Source organism: Nomascus leucogenys, chromosome 9, assembly GCF_006542625.1.
Source record: "Nomascus leucogenys isolate Asia chromosome 9, Asia_NLE_v1, whole genome shotgun sequence".
Taxonomy (NCBI): Eukaryota; Metazoa; Chordata; class Mammalia; order Primates; family Hylobatidae; genus Nomascus; species Nomascus leucogenys.
In genome coordinates, this window is record NC_044389.1 from 18,854,113 (window position 1) to 18,877,397 (window position 23,285).

A 23,285-nucleotide genomic window follows, 5' to 3' on the forward strand; every position below is an offset into this window, starting at 1 on the left:
TTTTATGTTTTATGAAATGTTATTCTTTTGATTTTTTTTTAACTCTTTACAAATGTAAAAGCTATATTTAGCTCTTGGAACATACAAAAACAGTCGGAAGGGTTTTGCACGGGGGATGGATGTAGTTTGCTGACCCCTGCTCTTATTAGGTCTTTGCTTATATTTAGTAGCAGTATATTTTGTTGTGAAACCTGTTTTTGAAAGAGTGAACTGCTATTCCAATAGGTTATTTGCTACTGTAATTTGTATTGCATTTTCTTTGGTAGCCACCTGGCATTATATCAACCATCTTGGTTACATATTTGGGAATCAGTCTGTTATTCTCTATCACTTTTCTAATAAGTTGGTATTAAGGGTTGTTGCTTCCACTATTAAAATAAATCTCCTCTGATTTGTCTCCATTGACTCTGTTTTAATTTGTCTCACCACATCCACCTTGGGTCATTGTAATAACTGCTTTGTAACTGTTCATTCCATTGTCCATACTGTTTTCTTAAATATAAATGAGGGTTTTTACTTCCTTGATTAAAATTCTTCACTAGCATAGAAGGTGCTTCAAAGTGATTAATAGTGGAGGTTCTGTAACTATACTGCCTTTGTTCAAATCTTTGCTACTTACTAGCTTATGTGACCTTAGACCATGTGGCTTAATTGCTCGAAGCCTCAGTATCCTAATTATATACATTGTGGTAATAATAGTACACGTCTCATAAATTTGTTCTCATAACTGTGTGAGAAAAAGATTATGATAGTGCCTGGCACAAAGTATTTATTAGCTGCCACTATTATTTTGAATATTACTGAACTCCTCCCTACCTCTTCCAACCTCTTGCATGTCATTTCCTACGTGTATTCTTTGCTTCGTCCTTATTGCAGTTCTGGCAATAGGCCACATTCCTCATGCCTCATTTTAATTTCATAAGTTAACTCAAGTAGATTCCCATCTGGGAAGGCTCTTCTACCATTTTTAAACTTCTTTTTTTACCAGACTGAGAACTACTTCAGGGCTGGGACCATATTTTTCAATTCTGCATATTCTCAGCACCTCACAGAGAGTCTGGAATATACAGACACAATAAGTTGTGGTTGAATCTAGACCTTCGCCTCTGTAAACACAAAATAAATTGTGATTTATGGTCTGTAACTTCTGGATGTTGGTTTGATGAACCACTGAATTAATAGCATTAGTGCCTGGAGTACAGTGGTTATTAAGTGTTTGCTAAATGAATGTGATTATGAAGAACCCGAACTTTAACTTTCAAATCACTGACCTATTTAGGGAATTTATATTTTAATGCTCTTAATTTTGTTTTCTAATTTATTTTAGATTTATTAATGTTCAAAACTCCAATTTCTAAAACAAACAAAAGGACAAAACCCATTATCGCTGCGGCACAGTCCAATTTGACCTTCATAAAACCATTAAAAACAGGCAAGTATTTATTATACTTAAACTTCTGAAAACATGACATCGAGTGAAGCATTAATTGCATTTCACATGGAAATGAATTGATTTTTGTTGTTGAATAACAGCCTGGAAGAAGTTAAAGTGTGTATTAAAATGACAGGATATTGTGTCAACTTTCTGTTTGATAAAAGGAATAAAGACCAAATGTTCAATGGATCAGTAGGGTCGCTATAGTAATCTATTGTATATTTCAAAATAGCTAGAGGAGAATAACTGATGTTTCTAGCATAAAGAAAAGACAGGTATTTGGACTGCAGATGCCCGCCACCACGCCCAGCTAATTTTTTTGTATTTTTAGTGGAGACGGGGTTTCACCGTGTTGGCCGGGGTGGTCGGGCAATCTCCTGACTTCGTGATCCCCTCCCCTTGCCTCCCAGGGTGCTGGGATTGCAGGCGTGAGCCACCGCGCCTGGCCAAAAACATAGGCTGTTACCCTTTGCTGTGGTAGGGAGTATGGATGAAGTGAAAGTTGGAAAAAGGATGGTCAGAGGCCGTCACTAGCCTTGGGGAGTTTTCCAAGTGGAAAATGAAAATCACCGTGACTTCATTAAGCTCCAAGATATGCTTCTTTGTGCCAATATGGAAAATCTAAAAGAAAAAACCCACACTCGGCACTATGAATGCTATAGGTACAAAAAACTGCAGAAAATGGGCTTTACAGATGTGGGCCCAGACAACCAGCCAGTTAGTTTTCACGAAATCTTTGAAGCCAAAAGACAAGAGTTCTTTTTTTTTTTTTTTTTTTTTTTTTTTTGAGACGAAGTCTGGCTCTGTCGCCCAGGCTGGAGTGCAGTGGCGCGATGTCAGCTCACTGCAAGCTCCGCCTCCCGGGTTCACGCCATTTTCCTGCCTCAGCCTCCCGGATAGCTGGGACTACAGGCGCCCGCCACCGCGCCTGGCTAATTTTTTTGTATTTTTAGTAGGGACAGGGTTTCACTGTGTTAGCCAGGATGGTCTCGATCTCCTGACCTTGTGATCCGCCCGCCTCGGCCTCCCAAAGTGCTGAGATTACAGGCGTGAGCCACCGCGCCTGGCCGCAAAAGACAAGAGTTCTATGATCAATGTCAGAGGGAAGAAGAAGAGTTGAAACAGAGATTTATGCAGCGAGTCAAGGAGAAAGAAGCTGAAAAAGAGCTGCAGGACAAGTTCGAGCATCTTAAAATGATTCAACAGGAGGAGATAAGGAAGCTCGAAGAAGAGAAAAAACAACTGGAAGGAGAAATAATAGATTTTTATAAAATGAAGGCTGCCTCTGAAGCACTGCAGACTCAGCTGAGCACCAATACAAAGAAAGACAAACGTAAGAAATAATAGTTTCTCTTAATTTTCTGTTTGAGAGCCCTATCATTCTACATCCCAACTTCCTGTGAGATTGTATTTGTAGCATTTAACTCTGATTGAAGTCCTCATTTTAAAAATTGGCTTGCTTATTGTATATTTTCCCTAACTAAAGTGTGAACTCCTAGCGGGGCGTGGTGGCTTATGTCTGTGATCCCAGCACTTTGGGAGGCTGAGGCGGATGGACCACCTGAGGTCAGGAGTTCAAGACCAGCCTGACCAGGATGATGAGGCCTTGTCTCTGCTGGGAATAGAAGAGTTGGCTGGGCGTGGTGGCCGTACCTGTGGTCCCAGCTGCTTGGGAGGCTGAGGCGGGAGAGTCACTTGGGCCCCGGAGGTGGAGGTTGCAGTGAGCCGGGATCTTGCCATTGCACTCTAGCCTGGGCGACAAGGGCGGGACTCCGTCTTAAGAAATAAAAAGGTGTGAACTCCCTGAGGACAGGTCCTGTGTCCATCTTTTCAGATTCTGTATCCTGGCACTTAGGACGTAGACTAACACGAAGATGACATTCAATCAATATTTGCCAAAATGAAAAAAACAAACATGTAACATCATGTTAAAGGAGCAGTTTAGGTGTTTAGGTGGAAAAATTTCTTTACCATAGTCCTGCTTGTGGATCCAGTAGTGACTTTAACATTTTATATCTAAATAGAAGCTTGAGGCTTTGTTGGGGACTCATAGGCATAAAATATTATGTTATACAAATCTAATTAATAGGCCTATTTTCCTTTTTAAATTCTAATAATTTCTTGATAGTTTTTATTATGATAAAAGATTGGATTTTCATTAGAACTCTCATGCTTTTATTTCAGACTTAAAACTGATATTAGAATAAAGAATTCAAAAGCTAGAGAAAATCAGAGTACAATGAGAAGCCATGAGTTGCATTTGAATGATAATACTATGTCTTACAGATTTGGGGTATACACTGAAGTTATCAAAGTTGTAAAAACAAGGCTGGGTGCAGTGGCTCACGCCTGTGGTCCCAGCACTTTGGGAGGCCGAAGTGGGCGGATCACTTGAGGTCTGGAGTTTTTGACCTGCCCGGCTGGCATGGTGAAACCCCGTCCCTACTGATAATGCAGAAGTCGGCTGGGCATGGTGGCGTGCACCTGTAGTCCCTGCTACTCAGAAGGCTGAGGCAGGAGAGTCGCTTGTACCCAGGAGGCAGAGGTGCAGTGAACAGAGATTGTGCCACTGCACTCCAGCATGAGTGACAGAGCACTATGAGTCACTACACCTGGTATGAGCCACCATGCCCAGCCCACAGTGACTTTTACACATGTTGTTAAATCATCTTACAGATTTTGTAATTTTGGGGAAGAAAAATTTTACTAAATGGTCTTTTAATGGGAACTCTACAAGAACCAGAATCTTTGCTTTGTTCACTTACGTATCCGTTCCTAGGCCTAGAACCATGCCTGACACAAAGCAGCAATTATTCCTTGACTAAATCGACCCAGCAATAGTATATTAGCTATGCTATACGCATACATTAAAAATGTAGACTATTGACTTTCAAAAAATAATTAATGTGACTTCTTACTGCTCCTGAACATGTTTGTGAGTTATATTGCTGAGGGACCTTTATCTTCTCATTCTTTCATCTTAATCCAATGTTATTAAAATTGAAATCACCAATATTATTCCATATCTAAAAATAATATCTACCTTATAAAAATTATCACTCTGCTGCATGTGAGAATAGACATTTTAGGTAATAATAGTATGATCCATAGGGTTTTTTTAGGGCACAGAAGGATTCATGCTAACAGAACATTTTATTTTCTATTTTCCCAGAGCTATAAAACCTGATATTATATGATACTATAAGGCATATTTTTACTCTGTTCATAGTTTTTTCTAAAAAAAAATTAGTATTTGTTTCCCATATAACTTTTAATTTTATAAGTAAATATTTGTCTCTTTCAGCTCCAGTTTTATGTGAAATAGAGTTTCCAGATTTATGTAGCATGGAAAGTTTTTTTAATTTTTTTTATTATTATACTTTAAGTTTTAGGGTACATGTGCACAATGTGCAGGTTTGTTACATATGTATCCATGTGCCATGTTGGTGTGCTGCACCCATTAACTCGTCATTTAGCATTAGGTATATCTCCTAATGCTGTCCCTCCCCCCTCCCCCCACCCCACAACAGTCCCTGGAGTGTGGTGTTCCCCTTCCTGTGTCCATGTGTTCTCATTGTTCAGTTCCCACCTATGAGTGAGAACATGCTGTGTTTGGTTTTTTTGTCCTTGCGATAGTTTACTGAGAATGATGGTTTCCAGTTTCATCCATGTCCCTACAAAGGACATGAACTCATCATTTTTTATGGCTGCATAGTATTGCATGGAAAGTTTTAATAAGTCAGAGTTACTGATTTTTGCCAGTCATTTTCTCAATTATTAACTTCTTTTATCTTTAGTTGATTTTTTTTGCAGTGATAAGTTTTGTTTCTATTCTCATTTCCTTTTGTGTATATTCTATGTATATTTTGTTTTTGTTTACTATGAAAATTACATATAACATCCTAGAGTTATAACATTCTAATGTGAATTTATTTCAACTTAACTTCAATCACATACCAAAGTTCTACTGCTATATAGCTCTACTCTTTTTAGGTTATTGATGTCACAAATTATATCTTTATTCATTGTACACCACCTAACAGATTTACAATTACATTTTATGCATTTGCCTTTTAAATCCTGTAGAAAATAAAAAGCGGAGTTACAAACCAAAATTACAATAATACTGTTTTTATGCTTGTTTATGTATTTACCTTTACCAGAGAGCTTTATATATTCATATAGCTCGCTTATTTACTTACATAGTTACTGCGTAGAGTTCATTTATTTCAACCTGAAGGACTTTAATGCTTCTTGTATGGCAAATTTAGAGATAAACGGATTTTTTTCAGCTTTAAAAAAAATCTAGAAATGTCTTAATTTCTCCCTTATTTTTGAAGGACAGGTTTTCCAGCTATCAATTTCTCAATTGACAGGTTTCTTCATTATATTAAATATATAATCCACTGCCTACTGGCGTTCAAGTTTTCTGCTGAGAAATCAGCTGCTAATGTTATCCAGATCCCTTGTCTGTGAGAGTTGCTCTTCTCTCTGAGCTTTCAAGATTTTCACATTGTCATTTTTTGTTTTGTTTTTTGGGACAGAGTCCTGCTCTGTCGCCCAGGCTGGAGTGCAGTGGTGTGATCTCGGCTCACTGAGACCTCCATCTCTTGGGTTCAGGTGATTCTTCCGTCTGGGCCTCCCAGGTAGCTGGGGCTACAGGCATGTGCCACCATGCCCAGCTAGTTTATTTGTGTTTTTGGTAGAGACGGAGTTTTGCCATGTTGCCCAGGCTGGTTACAAACTCCTGGCCACAAGCAATCTGCCCAGGACTACCATTTACCCAGCAATCTCATTACTTGGTAAAGACCCAAAAGAAAATAAATCATTCTACCAAAAAGGCCAAAAAAAAAAAAAAAAAAGCCAACAGATATTTAAGGTGATGGATATCCCAAGTACACTGACCTGATTTGTATAAATTCTATGAATATATTATCACATGTACCTCAAAAATATGTACATCTATTATGCATCAATTATAAAAAAGGTATTCTATCAGACTTTAATGTAGTTGACTCATGGTGGTTTAGTATTAAATAACCAGGAAATATCGCTTTACTTTTCCCCCATTTTGCTCTGATTACATTTCATACCCAAAATGCTTTCAGCTCTTTCCTGCAAGTAGTAGAAAAGCAAATATTGTTCAGTGTTTTAAAGATGGTATTGCTAGTTAAAATGACTTTTGCTATGTATTGTACAATAAGTTAAAGGAAATTTTGTTATGCAGTAACCTAATTGTATTCTTAGATATTCCCAGACACCCTTTGCCATTTGCTGCAAAAAACATGTTTTATGATGAACGCTGGAAGGAAAAGCAGGAACAGGGCTTCACTTGGTGGTTAAATTTTATATTAACCCCTGATGACTTCACTGTAAAAACAAATATTTCTGAAGGTAAACGTTAAGTTAATGTTTAAATTTAATAATACTTTTAACAGATAAAATTTTTAACATCGTTTGTCATTCTTTAATTATACATAGTTATTATAATTAATGGCATAATTCCCTGTTCATTAGCCTAAATGCTTGTATAGGTAAGAATTTTTACTTACATAAATTTATATATGTAGATTTTCTTTACCAAAAGTACTGAAATATACTTTTTGTTCTCTATTCTCCCTCATCAGTCATTGCAATCAGTCCTGTGTGGCCTGCCCACTTTGGGCATATTGTCCCCACTGTTCAATACCTTAGTTTAAGAAGTATGTTGGAAAGCTATAGGATTATGAGGAAACTAAACACCAATTCATATGAGGAATTTTTAAACATTTCAGTGTTTGTTCTGGAAAAGAGAAAACTTGGGAAAGGGACCAGGTAGAGATGTGCCTTTCAAACATTTGAAATGTTTTCTTGTGAAAGAGAAGGAAACTTAACTTTTGTGCAGCTCTTGCATAGAAGTTATAGGGATCAATTTCAGCTGAAGATAAGGAAAAATTCTTAAATGTTTAAATTGTCAAATCATCATATAGACTAACTTTTAAAGTGACGATTTTCCTATTGTTCTGGTGTTCAGACAGACACTGATTTATTTTTGTCAGAGAAACACTTGTATAGGATTTTTTTTTCTTTTTTGCTATTGGAGACAAGGTCTCACTCCCTCACCCAGTCTGGAGTGCATTAGCATGATCACAGCTCACTGTGGCCTCCGCTTCCCAGGCTCAAGCAATCTTGCTCCCTCAACCTCCTGAGTAGTTGTGACTACAAGTGCACGCCACCATGCCTGGTTAGTTTTTTTTTTTATTATTTTTTATTTTTGAATAGAAGAGTTCTTGCTATGTTGCCAGAGTTGGTCTTGAACTCCTAGGCTCGAGTAATTCACCTGCCTTGGCTTCCCAAAGGGCTGGGGATTACAGGTGTGAGCAATTTTACCTGGCTGGATTTTTGTATTAAAAGGGTCTTTGAATTAGATGCTCTCTAAGCAGTGATCTTAGAGATCACTTGAAAAAAAAAAAAAAGTTGTTTTTTTTCCAAAAGGAAGCAAAGCCCCATTTTTAGTTCTTTTCTTAAAAGAAAATGTGTTTTATAAAAGATTAAATTACATTTCAAAATTCAGTTGATTTTTTAAAATTATGTTCCTTAGAAACTTGACTTTTATTAATTTATAAAAAGGATGGGAACAGATAAACCAGTTAGGAGGTTAATTCATTAGTCTGAATTAGAGATAATCATGTTTGAATTTGTGATAGTAGAGGCGGTGAAAAGTGGCTAGACTTGGAATACATTTTGCAGGTAGAGCTAACAGGTTGCAATGATAGACTGGCCTAAGGAGTAAGCTTGGAGGGGGTGAGGAATAGATTATGTTTTTACCGTCTGAAATTACATTTTATTGCTGGATTTAAGAATATGTAGAGATATTGTTTAACCAGAAACATTCTTTCTTTTGTTTTTTACCCAGTAAATGCTGCTACTCTTCTTTTGGGAATAGAGAATCAACATAAAATAAGCGTTCCTAGAGCACCTACAAAAGAGGAAATGTCTCTCAGAGCTTATACTGCTCGGTGTAGGTTAAACAGACTACGTCGTGCAGCATGCCGTTTGTTTACTTCTGAAAAAATGGTTAAAGCTATTAAAAAGCTTGAAATTGAAATTGAAGCTAGGCGGTTAATTGTTCGAAAAGATAGACACCTATGGAAAGATGTGGGTAAGAAGATTGCAGAAATCTTGACATTAATTCTTTAAAAACATTCAAGAGATTCTGTGTTTTTTTCCCCCAGCTTTATTGACATATAATTGACAAGTAAAAATGGCATATATTTAAGGTATACAACATGATGTTGATATATGTATACATTATTAAATGATTATAACAATCAAGCTAATTAATGTATCTACTCACATAGTTACCTTCTTGTGTGTATGTGTGGTGAAAACATTTAAGAAGTACTCTCAGCAAATTTCAAGTATACAAGTCACTGTTATTAACTATAGTCATCATGGTGTACATTCGATCTCCAGAATTTATTCATCCTGCGTAACTGAAACTTTATACCCCTTTGACAACATCGCCCCAGTCCCTCTACCCCATTCTCTGGCAGCCACCATTCTCTGCTTCTATAAATTCAACGTGTTTAGATTTCACATATAAATGAGATCATACAGTATTTGTTTTTCTATGCTTAGGCTATTTCACTTTGCATAATATCCTCCAGATTGATCCATGTTATCACAAGTGACAGGATTTTCATTTTTAAGACTGAATAGTACTTCATTATATATAAATACATATATATTTATCATATAGATTTATTTGTATATATACATACACATACCCCACATTTTCTTTATCCACTTATTCACTAATGGACACTTAGATTGATTCCGTATCTTGGATATTATGGATAATGCTGCAATGAACATAAGAATGCAGGTATCTCTTCCAGATACTGATGTCCCCAAAAGATTTTGTATTTCAAAACTAGGTATACATGCTTTAGCTTTGCTGCCAAAAATCCCACATACTTGAATATGATCATGTATATTTAAGACTAGAAGTGTATTTTATTTAAATTATTTCATATAAGCAATTTTTTTTTTCCCACTGATATACTCTCCATGAAGTTTTATTTCTTGTCTCTATTTGATTATCGATTTGAACTTATGTGTCTTTGACATGCATTTCAGGAGAACGTCAAAAAGTCCTGAATTGGCTGTTGTCCTACAATCCTTTGTGGCTTCGAATTGGTCTAGAGGTAAGCATACATTTCAGGTTTCTAAAATAATATTTTTTTATTATACACTTTTTGTAGAATAGACTCATTTTATTACAATGTGGTTTTACTTATAAAAGTTTAAAGTCATTAGGTTAGTTTGATTCATCTTTTAGTATAAAATGTAAGACCCATTAATAAATGCTTATTAGGTAAATAGACTATGCCATTATATATTATTACACCATATTATAATACAACATTTTACTGTACAGTCTCTTTAAACATAATTTGGTGCTGCACGTAATGACAACTATAGTAAACTCATTTTTGAAAATTTACAAATGCAAAGACAAGGCTGCTGTGTATACATTTTCTAATTTAAATTTCTTAAAACCCAGTGAGGTATGTATTATTATTTCCACATCACTAACGAAACGGAAGCTTAGATGTTAAAGTGACTTGCCCTGGCCGGGCATGGTGGCTCACGCTGTAATCCCAGCACTTTGGGACACTGAGGTGAGCTGATCACGAGGTCAGGAGATCGAGACCATCCTGGCTAACATGGTGAAACCCTGTCTCTACTAAAAATACAAAAAAATTAGCCGGGCTTGGTGGCGGGCGCCTGTAGTCCCAGCTACTTGGGAGGCTGAGGCAGGAGAATGACGGGAACCCGGGAGGTGGAGCTTGCAGTTAGCTGAGATCGCGCCACTGCGCTCCAGCCTGGGCCTGGGTGACACAGCGAGACTCCTTCTCAGAAAAAAAAAAAAAAAAAAAGTGACTTGCCCTGTGCCAATTATTTGGTCAGGAGTTGAACCTATACCAATCTGATGAAATAGTACTCATAAAAATGTCATCAGGATTTGCATTCTTTACATAGTACTTGGCTCTGTAATATCTAGAATGTTGAAACCAACTGAATTAGAAAGATACTATTAATAATTGGCTGTTTAAAGACATTTTTATTAAAAGTATCTTTTGTGCGTCCGTATTCTTTAGTCTTTTGCTAGTATGCTTTCACATTTTTTCTAGGTTTCTTACCTTCTCAATGTGGGGTCTCCCATTACTATTTCAATTTATTCCAGGTTTTGGAGTAGAAGAGTCTTTGGGACCGAACAGGATCTTTGTAATAATCTGGCTTTTATATACCAATAAATTGAGGCCCAGAGAGAATAAATAATAAGCTTACTGTGGTTACACAGCATTATGGTGTCATTGCTGGGATTTCTTATTTCAATTCCAGTGTCCTTTCCCTTTAAATGGTTGGCAAGTTACAGATCAACTAGCTCTGCTTCACATATGAAAGAATTCTGGAACCTCAATTGAAATAGAGCCCCCCATATTTGGGACATAGCTTTTTTGTGGCAAAAATAAAATCAAGAACTTTGTGTGGAACCTTGCAATGCTTTTTAAAACTTCTTGGATGTAATTTGTATCATCTCCACCCACATTCCATTGGCCAAAGCACGTTATGTAGCTAAGCACAAACTAGTTAGGAATGTATTAACCTCCCACAAGTCACAGCAAATTTATGGCAGGTGGTGGGGATGTATAATCTTTTTACAGGTACCTTATTACTACACCCTAGGATTCTTTAAATAAATGTACGTGAGGATTTTAAAAAAATTTCAAAGGCCAAAAAAAGTAAATAAAGATAAATTCCTCTATTTTGGTAGGTAATAATTAATACTTTTCCATGCTTTAATCTTTATATTTTGTCAATGTAGGGTTGCAGAATTTGATTTTTTTTAAGTTTTTTCTAATTGCTTTAAAAATTATTAATAATAAGCATGCTAATGTTAAACTAATTTTATATTTAAATCATTGATTATAAACAGACCTGTACTTTTCAAATTATCTTGGATGAATTGCAGATGTTTTCTACATTGATAACTATCATAAAAATTTGAATATTTAGGTTTCTGTTATAACTTCATGATGTACTTAATGGGACAGTTATAAATAAATTTGAACAACATGCCTATATTTGATAGTTCTTTAACTTAAATGAAAAAATTAAAATGGGAATGTTGCTTGTCAGATGATTAAGACTTATCTTAGTCCTGAGCTTTGTCTTTTTGCATTGCAAATTATACCATATACAATAAGATATAAATAAATCATATATGCATAGTTTAAAGAAGTTATTTAGCAAATAACCATGTCATTTAGAAAGTAGAACATTGCCAGTTCCTTAGGTTATGTATGGTCTGCCATCCCTCAGTCACTTCCCTTTGTTTCTTAGAGATAGCGTAATTCTGACTTTGGCTTTAATTTATTTTCAGACAACTTATGGAGAACTCATATCTTTGGAAGATAACAGTGATGTCACAGGGTTGGCTATGTTTATTCTGAATCGCTTACTTTGGAATCCTGATATAGCAGCGGAGTATAGACACCCCACTGTTCCTCATCTGTATAGAGATGGTAAGTATCTCTGCCTCTCCTACATTCTCTCCACACTATACATGAATGGCTTATTGTCATTCTTCCTGTTTCTGTTTACATTTTCCTTTCTCAAAGAAACCAATCTAAATAAGTCTCTGCTTCTAGTACTCTCCCTTCCTAGACCCTCATTCCCCATTAATTCCTCCATCACTATTTATAATTCTATCTGTTGTCTCTACCCATCCTCTCCCCCCAGTAGGTTGTAAGTCCTATGGGGGTCATGTTTGTTGTAGTTTGGTACTGTATATCTAACACCTACGATGATGCCTGCACGTAGTAGGTGTTCATTAAATATTTGTTGAGTAAGACCAACTAAATCTCTTGATGCCTCTGTGCCTGTTTCCTCATCTGTGAATTGAAAATATTCAGTGGTGCATACTTGTCCCATAGAGTTATTGGGAGGATTAAATGGATTTATACACATAAAGCACTAAAAAAGGCACATAGTGTTTTATTTGTGCTTGCTACCCCACACTTTTTGTTTTACTAACACATTATCATTACCGTTATCATATTTTAAGATGAAACCTACCTTTCATAGATTAACTTGCTGTGCTTTTTTGTACTTTATTTAAGGTCATGAAGAAGCTTTGTCCAAGTTTACACTGAAAAAGTTATTGTTGTTGGTCTGTTTTCTTGATTATGCTAAAATTTCCAGACTCATTGATCATGATCCTTGTCTCTTCTGTAAAGATGCCGAATTCAAGGTATGCTTTTCATTTTATGCTTTATATTTTATATTTCCTATTTACGACTTTTGCTTGCTTTTATGGTATGTTTTCTCTTTAGAAAAAAATTAGTTTTCCAAAGAATAATACTCAGGGGAGTAAAATAGGAATGCCTGTCTAGTGAGTCCCATCAGTAATTCTAACCATCCCTGATTTTTATTGGTTTACCTTTCATCAGCACATTATCATTACTCTTAATTTTGACTTGAAAATGGATTAAACTATGCTTCTGAAGATTTAATTTTTGAGAAAATTTCTTTCCTAATTTTGATGTAGTATATAATCAAGTTAATGCTAGTTTTTATAATGTATTATGAGCAACTTTTAGACAGATCTTAAGTTGGAAATATATATGAAATTTGCATTATTAATGTATAATATGAAACTTTTTATACTATTTATTTTATTTTTATATGTACAGAATGATTTAGAGGATTTGTTTTTATTGTAAGCAAAATTATAATATTGGAATATAATACCTGGAACTTATTTCTTTATAGGCTAGTAAAGAAATCCTTTTGGCTTTTTCACGAGATTTCCTAAGTGGTGAAGGTGACCTTTCCCGTCACCTTGGCTTATTGGGATTACCTGTTAACCATGTTCAGACACCATTTGATGAATTTGATTTTGCCGTTACAAATCTTGCTGTAGACTTGCAATGTGGAGTGCGCCTTGTGTACGTATAAGAAATAGAATTATTTTGCTTAATGGAATAGACTAACATTTTCTGGAAAATACTTGTTTTGTAATTATCCAATCTTGCTCTTTCATGTAGTACAATAAATGTAGTATTGAAAAAAATTGAGATTTTTTTTTTTTTTTCAGGGAAGTGGTACATCAATGTTATGTCCAGAAACCTTGTCTCCTACCCATACCTTTTTTCCTGATGGCATGTGACTAGGGCTCATGGATAATAATTACTGATGTCTCAGAATAGGAGTTGGGAAGACCATTAAACTAATTAAAATATCAAACATTGAAATAGCGCTTTTATTTTTTTTGAGACGGAGTCTCGCTCTGTTGCCCAGTATGGAGGGCACTGGCAAGGTCTCCACTCACTGCACGCCTGCCTCCTGGGTTCACGCCATTCTGCTGCCTCAGCCTCTGGAGTAGCTGGGACCGCAGGTGCCCGCCACCACGCCCAGCTAATTTTTTGTATTTTTAGTAGAGACAGGGTTTCACCGTGTTAGCCAAGATGGTCTCGATCTCCTGACCTCGTGATCCGCCTGCCTCGGCCTCCCAAAGTTCTGGGATTACAGGCATGAGCCACCGCGCCTGGCCGAAATGACACTTTTTATTGACAGTGGTTTCATGAATTTTATATCATTTGAGACCATTTTTAGTAGTATGAACCTTGTTTTACATATGAGGAAAATAAGATGAAGTGGTAGAATAGATTGCCCAAGTTTTCCACAGTGGAATTGAGACATAAACTCATGAAATCTGACTTCAAATTACACAGTATTTCCTCAATAACAAACTGGAATGCTCAAAATTGGCTTTGGTATGTATGATGGATAGACAGTTTTGCTTAGAAGAAATGGCCTTTAGCGTTTTGCCATGACTGGCCTCTTTAGGGTATCTGGGTTGGAGATACTCATTTTATTTCTAGGGAACTCTCCAAAATATATGTTACATCCTTATCAAGGAAGAACTTTTGGGGTTAAGGCAAGAGATTTCTTTAAAGCAATGAAAGTTTTTTTCTCTGTGTATTTAGGAAGTTGTTATGCCTCAAAACAGCTAGTTAAATGTTGACTTATGGGAAGCACAGATTTAATGGTCTTTATAAAATATCTCTGCTACGGTAAAACTTACCAAACTCTTTAGCTGACACTGGTACATTTTTGTCAGATTTTAAATTGCTTATATTGTAGCTAAAATTAATTGCAGGCAGTCTTCATGTTAAAATTCATGTTGTCTAAAAACTCAACTGAATAGGAAAGAAGCTATTTGGATATACTTTTTAATTTCTTTGTTTTGACTAGAGATAACTTTAGAGTATAAACTAAAAAACCTTATATCCATGTTTCCTGGAGACCAATTGAAAGAACTGTGAATATTTAGAGAAATAGAACAGAAGAGAAAACTCTGGGGCATAAATGTTTTAAGATATTTGAAGAACTGTCTTATAATAAAAGGTGATTAAATTGTTTATTGCCAAGCAAAATAAGTATGCATGAACAATGAAAGTTTCAGGAAGATGAATGTGGGTTTGGCATAAAAACTTGCCAATATTCAGACGTGTCTTTAGCAAACAACCAGTTCACAGTGTTGGAAGGTTCAAGCAGAGGTCAGAGGACCGCTTGGCCAGAATGGAGGAATTCTTTGACATTTATGAGGATGAGATCCTAGATTTTTATGAATCCCTGGTTTTTGAAAAACAATTTACATGTCCCTTGCCTTCTTTAAGGCTAAATTTCCATGACCATTCTTTCCTTTCTGATCAGTATTCTCACAAGTTAATAGTCTTTTTACTGCAGCTTTGTCTCACTTTAGCAGTTCCATACGAGCTAAGATCATTTTGCTTAAAATATTTCACATATTTTTTTTTAGTTGGTTAATTTGTTTATTTAATAAATTCAAGCTACCACATCAATATTCTGGCCAATAGGAATTGTTTTTATACTTTTTCCACTTTCTAGGAGGAACAAGGATTGGTTTAATGTTCAGTGCTATATTTCCACAAAGAAAGCCCCCCTCCTTTTTTTTTTTTTTTGAGACAGAGTCTCACTCTGTCACCCAGGCTGGTGTGCAGTGGCACGATCTCGGCTCACTGCAGCTTCTGCCTCCGTGTTCAAGCAATTCTCCTGCCTCAGCTCCATGAGTAGCTGGGACTGTAGGCGTGCACCACCACACCTATTTAATTTTTGTATTTTCAGTGGAGATGGGGTTTCAGCATGTTGGCCAGGCTGGTCTTGAACTCCTGACCTCAGGTGATCCACCCCCCCGCTTGGCCTCCCAAAGTTCTGGGATTACAGGCGTGAGCCACCGTGCTGGCCAGAAAGCCCATTTTTATGCTTTTACAGGAGTTACTGAGGATTCAGCACTGTTGGATGTTGATGTTATTTAGTCGGTTAGGAATTCTAAGTAGTTAAGAGATCGATCTTGTATAACCAAATTTCTGTTTTGACAAGTGTCAGCAAAATGACTGTTTTATAAATCTTTGAAGTCACTTGAGAATGCTTTGGGATGATTACTCTATTAATGCCATGGAAGATGGGTTGGTCTACAATTGATTGGATGGTTGGCCTAGAATTATCTTAAGTCTCTTTCTAGCCTTTAGAGACTATGGTTGTCTAAATCTACCAGCTTTTTGTTGAAGACAGAAATCAGTTGGGGCTTGCTTTTTCTGTCTGTTAGGTAGATACTCAAATATTTGTGTGTGTATATATACATACATATATATATATAGGAATTACTGTGGAAACTAGCAAAACTGGATTTTAGTTCTCATCTTAGTTTTGCCATTACCAGCTCTATGACCATAGGCAGTTCATTTAAGCTCTATGGGCCTTAGTTTCTTCATCTAACAATAAGTAATTGTGGGCTTTACCATGATAACTGAAATAAGAAAATAAAGCACTTGCTTGATGTGTACAATATAGTACATCCCAATAAATGTGCTTCCTCTCTGCTCTACATCCCTCTCCTCTCTTTTCTGTCCTTTCCTTTCTTCTTTCTCTTCTCTGTAGAGCCCTATTATTTTGTTCATATGTGCATTTATGTATGTATGTCTTATTTTCTTATTATCTGTTCACACACTTCAATTCCAAACTTAAAATAAGAACTCTACTTGCCGACTATGAAACAACAGAGTTTTGAGATAGTTTTTTGAAGTCTTTCTGATCATAAAGCCCTGTAACTGTTGGGATTTATGTGGGAAATAACTATATTTCAGTGAAGGGTTTTTTCATATACGTTTTTATAATAAGTTCATCTGAACATTTTATTACTGCCAGGCGAACCGTGGAACTTCTCACACAGAACTGGGACCTCTCAAAGAAACTCAGGATTCCAGCAATAAGTCGTCTTCAAAAGATGCACAATGTTGACATTGTTCTTCAAGTTCTTAAATCACGAGGAATTGAATTAAGTGATGAGCATGGTAAAAACTGAGTAGAGGTAAAACTTATTCTCCTCACTGAATATTGATATGTGCGTACATTATGCTAATGGACAACCTTTTCTTTTATAGGAAATACAATTCTATCTAAGGATATTGTGGATAGGCACAGAGAAAAAACTCTCAGGTTGCTTTGGAAAATAGCGTTTGCTTTTCAGGTATTATACATTTGGTACATCTTGTACTTTTTATCAATTTTGATTACTGATTTATAAAAACAATTTGAATCTAATAAAGAATAACAGCAACAACCATCATTTAATAAGGTTTATTTTGCCCCAGTAACTGTGATAAATGCTATATATATATATTATTATTTTTTTTTCAATCTAATCTTCATCACACCTGCAAAGTAGGTGTTATGTCTACCTCTCAGATGAGGAAACTGAAACTACAGTTTACATCATTGATAAATCCCATGTAGCCCCAAATCCCATGTTCTTAACCACTGAACATTTTATCACTTCAGTGTAGATGGTGTTTGCCTTTGGGGAAAAAAAAAGCGACTGTTTTGTACTAAAATATCCATTTCAAGCACTTTATTTTCTTTGATTTTTTTAACTTTCTGGTTTAAAAAATCTTCTACAGTTTCTCTTAAATAGAAGACAATTACTTTGATTTCTGTGGGTTAAAAATAATCTATGGAAAATATGAAGGTATTTATCTTTTTTTGTGTTTGTTTTAGGTGGATATTTCCCTTAACTTAGATCAATTAAAGGAAGAAATTGCCTTTCTAAAACACACAAAGGGTATAAAGAAAACAATATCTCTACTATCATGCCATTATGATGATCTTATTAATAAGAAAAAAGGCAAAAGGGATAGTGGTTCCTTTGAACAATATAGTGAAAACATAAAGTTATTGATGGATTGGGTAAATGCTGTTTGTTCCTTCTATAATAAAAAGGTAAGTTTCTTTGTTTTTTGTTTTAACCCAATATATTTTAATAACTTTTGATGCAAGTCACTTAAACTTAATGCCTGAAGTCTTTTCTTGAATTTCTTTTTTGTTTGTTTTTTGTTTTTTTTTTTTTGAAATGGAGTCTCGCTGTCGCTGGAGTGCAGTTGCGCGATCTTGGCTCACTGTAGGCTCCGCCTCCTGGGGTTCACGCCATTCTCCTGCCTCAGCCTCCTGAGTAGCTGGGACTACAGGCGCCCGCCACCTTGCCCGGCTAATTTTTTGTATTTTTAGTAGAGACAGGGTTTCACTGTGTTAGCCAGGATGGTCTCGATCTCCTGACCTCGTGATCCGCCCGCCTCGGCCTCCTAAAGTGCTGGGATTACAGGCGTGAGCCACTGCGCCAGGCCCTTTTCTTGAATTTCTTAGTTCATCTGTGTAAGCAAACTTTCCCTCAAATGAGTGAATGTATTATCATACACTGTATTTCATCTAATCTGTCACCAATTGTGTGATACATGATAATTTTATCACTAAGAAAAGAAAAATATGCCCTAGATGGAAGTCTTAGTAGAAGATGCTTGTGTAGAACTGGGACATAAAAGAATCATATCATTATTATAAAGGTCAATTCAAATAAGCCCACATTCAGAAAGGGACAACTAAGAACTTACCACTAGATAGAGGAAGAAGAACAAAATTTGAGTCTCTCTATAATCATTTGTTAGGTTGACACTGAATTTCTGTATGAAGTATACTTCTTAGTGTAAATATATGAAAAAAATTTCCCCTAAACATGTGGATAAACTATCTGGTAACAAATATAAGACAGAAACAGTGATACACGGCATGTGTAGCTAAATATGGTAAGCCTTGCAATATGGTTATACCAAGAAGTTATTAGTACAAAAATTGTTAAACATATGGATAATCTTCTATGTTTTAACTAAATACTAGAGAGCCAAAGTTGATCATCGGTATTAATTAATTCCATATTTGGAATTTGCATACTAGCTAAAATTTCTTTTTAATGCCAAAATTAGTAGTTGCAGTATTTTGTGGTCATTTATTGACGTGTGTGAATGCCTAGGCCCTCATTGCCAGCTGATGTCAAACAAGGTGGTGCTCTTTTTGTTTCAGCTCTTATACTGTAAACAAGCATCCTTTTCAGGACCCATTTAGCATTGTGCTTTTTTGCATTTTTGTGCTGTTTGTTGGTGAGTTCCCTGTTTAAAATGGCTTTAAAGTGTAGTAATGAAGCCCTATTCAAGTGTAGTAATGAAGCCCTGTCTAGTGTTCTTAGGAGAACACTGTGATGTGCCATATACAGAAAATATATGCGTTAACTAATTTTAATGCAGGCATGAATTATAATGCTGTTGGCCATGAGTTAGTGTTATTGAATCAGAAACACCTGTAAAACAAGGTTTTGTGTGGATTGGTTGATAAACATATTATAACCAGAGGCTCACAGGACACTAACCTTATATTTCTCCTCTATGCAATGGTTCAATATTCACAAATATAGTTTTCACAAATAACGAGAATCCACTCATTGCTTGTTGTTGTAGTTTCCTAAGACTACCATAGCAAATTACAACAAGCTAGGTGGCTTAAAGTAGAAATTTATTCTCTCACAGTTCCAGAGGTTAGAAGTCCGAAATCAAGGTGTTGGATGTGCCATGCTCTCACATAAGGTTCTAGGGGATACTCTGTTTAATTTTTTTCTTTTAAATTTTAGAGTTTACCAGTCAAACTTGCCATTACTTGCCTTGTAGATTTGTCACTCCAGTCTCTGCCTTTATCATTCACAGGTATTCTGCAAACCATGATGTCTATATTACTTTCTAAATGCGGTTGTTTTTCTGGCATTTTCAATCAGGTGGAGAATTTTACAGTGTCTTTCTCAGACGGCCGTGTGTTATGTTACCTGATCCACCATTACCATCCTTGCTATGTGCCATTTGACGCTATATGTCAGCGTACTACTCAAACTGTGGAATGTACGCAAACTGGTTCAGTGGTATTAAATTCATCATCTGAATCTGATGACAGTTCTCTGGATATGTCACTTAAAGCATTTGATCATGGTTAGTCCCTTTTTGTTACTTTTCCAGTTTTTTGCCATGTCTGATTTGAAGCTACGGCTAATTTCTCCTTTCCTCCTGCATAATAGAAAATACTTCAGAGCTATACAAAGAGCTCCTAGAAAATGAAAAGAAAAATTTTCACTTGGTCAGGTCTGCAGTTAGAGACCTTGGTGGAATACCTGCTATGATTAATCATTCAGATATGTCAAATACAATTCCAGATGAAAAGGTAAGTAAAAGAAGAGTTTCTTAATTATTAATTCAATAATAAAGTCTCAGAAGATGATAGTAAGTACTGTATTCTCTGTTGATATTCTGTTTTTATCTTTTGTGGGTTTTTTTTAGGTGGTTATTACCTATTTGTCATTTCTTTGTGCAAGGCTTTTGGATCTTCGTAAAGAAATAAGAGCTGCTCGACTCATACAAACAACATGGAGAAAATATAAACTAAAAACAGATCTCAAACGCCATCAGGTACTCCTAGAATATGAAACTACTATAGTGTGAATTATACTTTAGCAGATATCAGTTGATTGATTTTTGATATGATTTTACATTTTACGGATGTATAGCATTATTAAGATAAATTTAATAATTGTGTATATGTATTTTGGGTTGGGGAGGTATAAGTATTTCTCCCTAATTGCTAATATTCCCTTCATTTGATGTATCTTCCAGTCTCTGTCCACCCCTTCACTTAGTCTGTTCCAGGGGAAGAGGAATAACTTCATCTGCTTTTTAAATTTATGAGGAATACATAGGGATGCTTGACTCAGCTCTTCCTTTCCTCCTATTGGAATCTAACCTGCCTCTGGAGAGCAGGAGCTTTCCATTAATTTTTTATTCTGTGCTGTATGAGGCTTGACCTCAACTAGTGCTGCCTGGGCCTGGGCATCAAGTGTCTGATTTTGTGATTTAACTAGTAAGCTTAGTTTGTTTGCCATGAAGCTGTCTTCTACTTTATCCTTTATTAGTTTTAAAAGTGGTATTTTGGTTTCTGCTATTAATTTTTCAAAATGTTAGGATCTGGGCATGAGAATAGAGATGTTATTTATTGTTTCCCTTTGTGACCCCAACAGTACAAAAATTACATTAATGTAAAAAATTTTTTTCTTAAGTTCTGAGAAAATTGTTATTTTTAATAATCTAAGAAATGATCTCCTTGATCAAGTTGAACAAACTGTTTCAATCTTTTTGTCTCCCTATTCCATCTACTAACTAATATTGTATTTATTTATTTGGAAAACCAAAAAAAAAAAAAAAAAAACAAGCATCCATGCCTAGTAAAATTTATCATAAATATTTCAGAAATACATTCCACCCAATATTCCTTCTCAACTTTGAAATATAATGCATCTATGATAAAGTTCTTGGTAGCTGTGTAAAACAGCTAAATTTTGACAACTTTCAAACACAATATGTGTTTTTTCATTTCACACCAGACTTGGAAATAAGACTAATTGAAATAATTTTCTTTTCCCCTACTCAAACTCTTCATAGTAAAGTTTGGGAAATAGGCAGGGTCTTCACACTCACAAATGGTCTTTTCTGCTACTATATATGCTCTGTGCCATATAGTGCCCCTAAATTCAGGATCTGCCTCCCTGCCTGCATATCACTTGGGGAATAACTTCCTGAAAACTTTCCCAAAGCAATTCCCCTAGAAGCTTCCAGTACTTCTAGGGTAATTGGAAGAGTTCAGGAAAGTGTCTCCCCTGGCCAGTCCTTAAGCTATTTGATTCACCCATTGTATATTGCATTAAATGAGAGTTTTAGAATTATAAGAGATAGATATATATGTATTCTGCTTTTATTTTCTGCTCAAGATAGCCTTGTATTAATCAGCTTTTTTTTTCTTTTGGAGACAAGGTCTCACTGTGTCACCCAGGCAGGAGTGCAATAGCGCGATCTTGGCTCACTTCAGATTTTTCCTCTTGGGTTCAAGCCATTCTTGTGCCTCAGCCTCCTGAGTAGTTGGGATTATAGGTGCATGCCACCACGCCCAGCTAATTTTTGTATTTTTTGTAGAGACAGGATTTCACCCCATTGCCTAGGCTGGTCTTAAACTCCTGGCCTCAAGTGATCTGCCTGACTCTGTCTCCCACAGTGCTGGGATTACATGCATGAGCCACTGCACCTGGCCTTAGTCTGATATTAACTGTACAATTTTCTTAGCTTTTTGCTAGTGAGATCCCTTTTCTTGATTTACTTCCTTAATGCAAATAGAAGTTTCCATTTTTTTGAAGGACTAAATTAAGAGAAATTTCTATACTTAATGGTTAAACTTCTTGGACCCAGTCAGACCACTGCTTCTCTCCTTTTTCTTGGTGCCCATACTCCCTCTTTTATACAGTTACCTCACATCCAATTATATCTTTCCATTTTCTATTTAGAACATTAAGCAGCAGGCTCCCTATGTGATTGCAAGCTACTAAACATATTAACTTGAGATAGCTGTTTTTCAGGTTTTATATTTTGCTTTTATGTTATAATTCATATAAATCTATTAATAATGGAGTGGCTCAAACTTTTATAGTGACAAAGAAACTTTGTCAAGTAGCTAAAATTACCTGATGAACTATTGAAGCATCCCCTGGTACATTACAGCTCTCAGTTCTTCCTGTCAACAAATAGACATAAACTCCAAAGCAAAAGAAGTCCTAGAATTTGGCCCTATATATATGAGGCAAGATAAAAGAAATAAGCTGGTACCTGGCTGACTCAACAACAGTCTGATTAAAAAGGGCCAGTGACCATAGGCATGGAAACTTTTATCATCAGTATATGTAATTTTCAAATACTTGTGAAATTTGGTAATATATTTGCCTCTTCTAATTTATTTACTTTCCATCTTTAAATTCTCTAATGGCATGTAAAGTTGTATTTTAGTTCTATAGAGATGATCTAAAAACTGAGATAAGTTACAATTTACTTTAGTCTATTTTGTCCATGAATGCCCTGACCCTTACAACTTTTGTCTCAAATGCAATATACTTCTAAACTGCAACATTTGAAAATTTTATTTGTGTATTTATGTATTTACTCTAACAGGGGTGTGCTTTTAACTTGAGCCTCTACAGTCCTAAAGGCCATAGGTTTCACAAGGGCATTGATAATGGTGTTAGATGACTTAATCAACTTGTGATATACATAATTCCCCTAGCCCGATTTTAGAATTGCTTACTCTTTCTCCCCAGAGGAATGATCCAATATATAGCCCTTACCATTCCTTAGCATTTATGTTTCAATCTATTGGTCACCTTTTTTATACGTAAAAATAACAGTTTGATTATTTCCATAGTTGTTTCCCCTATTGCACAATTTTCATGCACAGATACCAACCACTGATTGTTATTAATTAATAATTGGAATTATAGCTAATCTCTGTGTAGAGCCTACCCTTGCATGGAGGACTG

At 35.8% G+C, this 23,285-nt stretch overlaps 1 protein-coding gene and 1 pseudogene across 2 annotated transcripts in view; both read left to right on the top strand.

Annotated features, from left to right (window-relative positions):
• The window catches only part of ASPM (abnormal spindle microtubule assembly), a 63,558-nt gene that overhangs the window by 5,381 nt on the left and 34,892 nt on the right, over window positions 1-23,285 (top strand). For both annotated transcript variants that reach the window (XM_030818703.1, XM_003264504.2), the window contains exons 4-16: window positions 1,328-1,432; window positions 6,683-6,829; window positions 8,331-8,576; window positions 9,557-9,624; window positions 11,868-12,009; window positions 12,607-12,737; window positions 13,259-13,434; window positions 16,718-16,863; window positions 16,954-17,039; window positions 17,567-17,788; window positions 19,662-19,869; window positions 19,956-20,098; window positions 20,215-20,343. In XM_030818703.1, the coding sequence (XP_030674563.1) occupies window positions 1,328-1,432; window positions 6,683-6,829; window positions 8,331-8,576; window positions 9,557-9,624; window positions 11,868-12,009; window positions 12,607-12,737; window positions 13,259-13,434; window positions 16,718-16,863; window positions 16,954-17,039; window positions 17,567-17,788; window positions 19,662-19,869; window positions 19,956-20,098; window positions 20,215-20,343 (1,949 nt within the window). The remainder of the gene's footprint in view (window positions 1-1,327; window positions 1,433-6,682; window positions 6,830-8,330; window positions 8,577-9,556; window positions 9,625-11,867; window positions 12,010-12,606; window positions 12,738-13,258; window positions 13,435-16,717; window positions 16,864-16,953; window positions 17,040-17,566; window positions 17,789-19,661; window positions 19,870-19,955; window positions 20,099-20,214; window positions 20,344-23,285) is intronic.
• LOC115836746 lies at window positions 1,898-2,779 on the top strand (annotated as a pseudogene).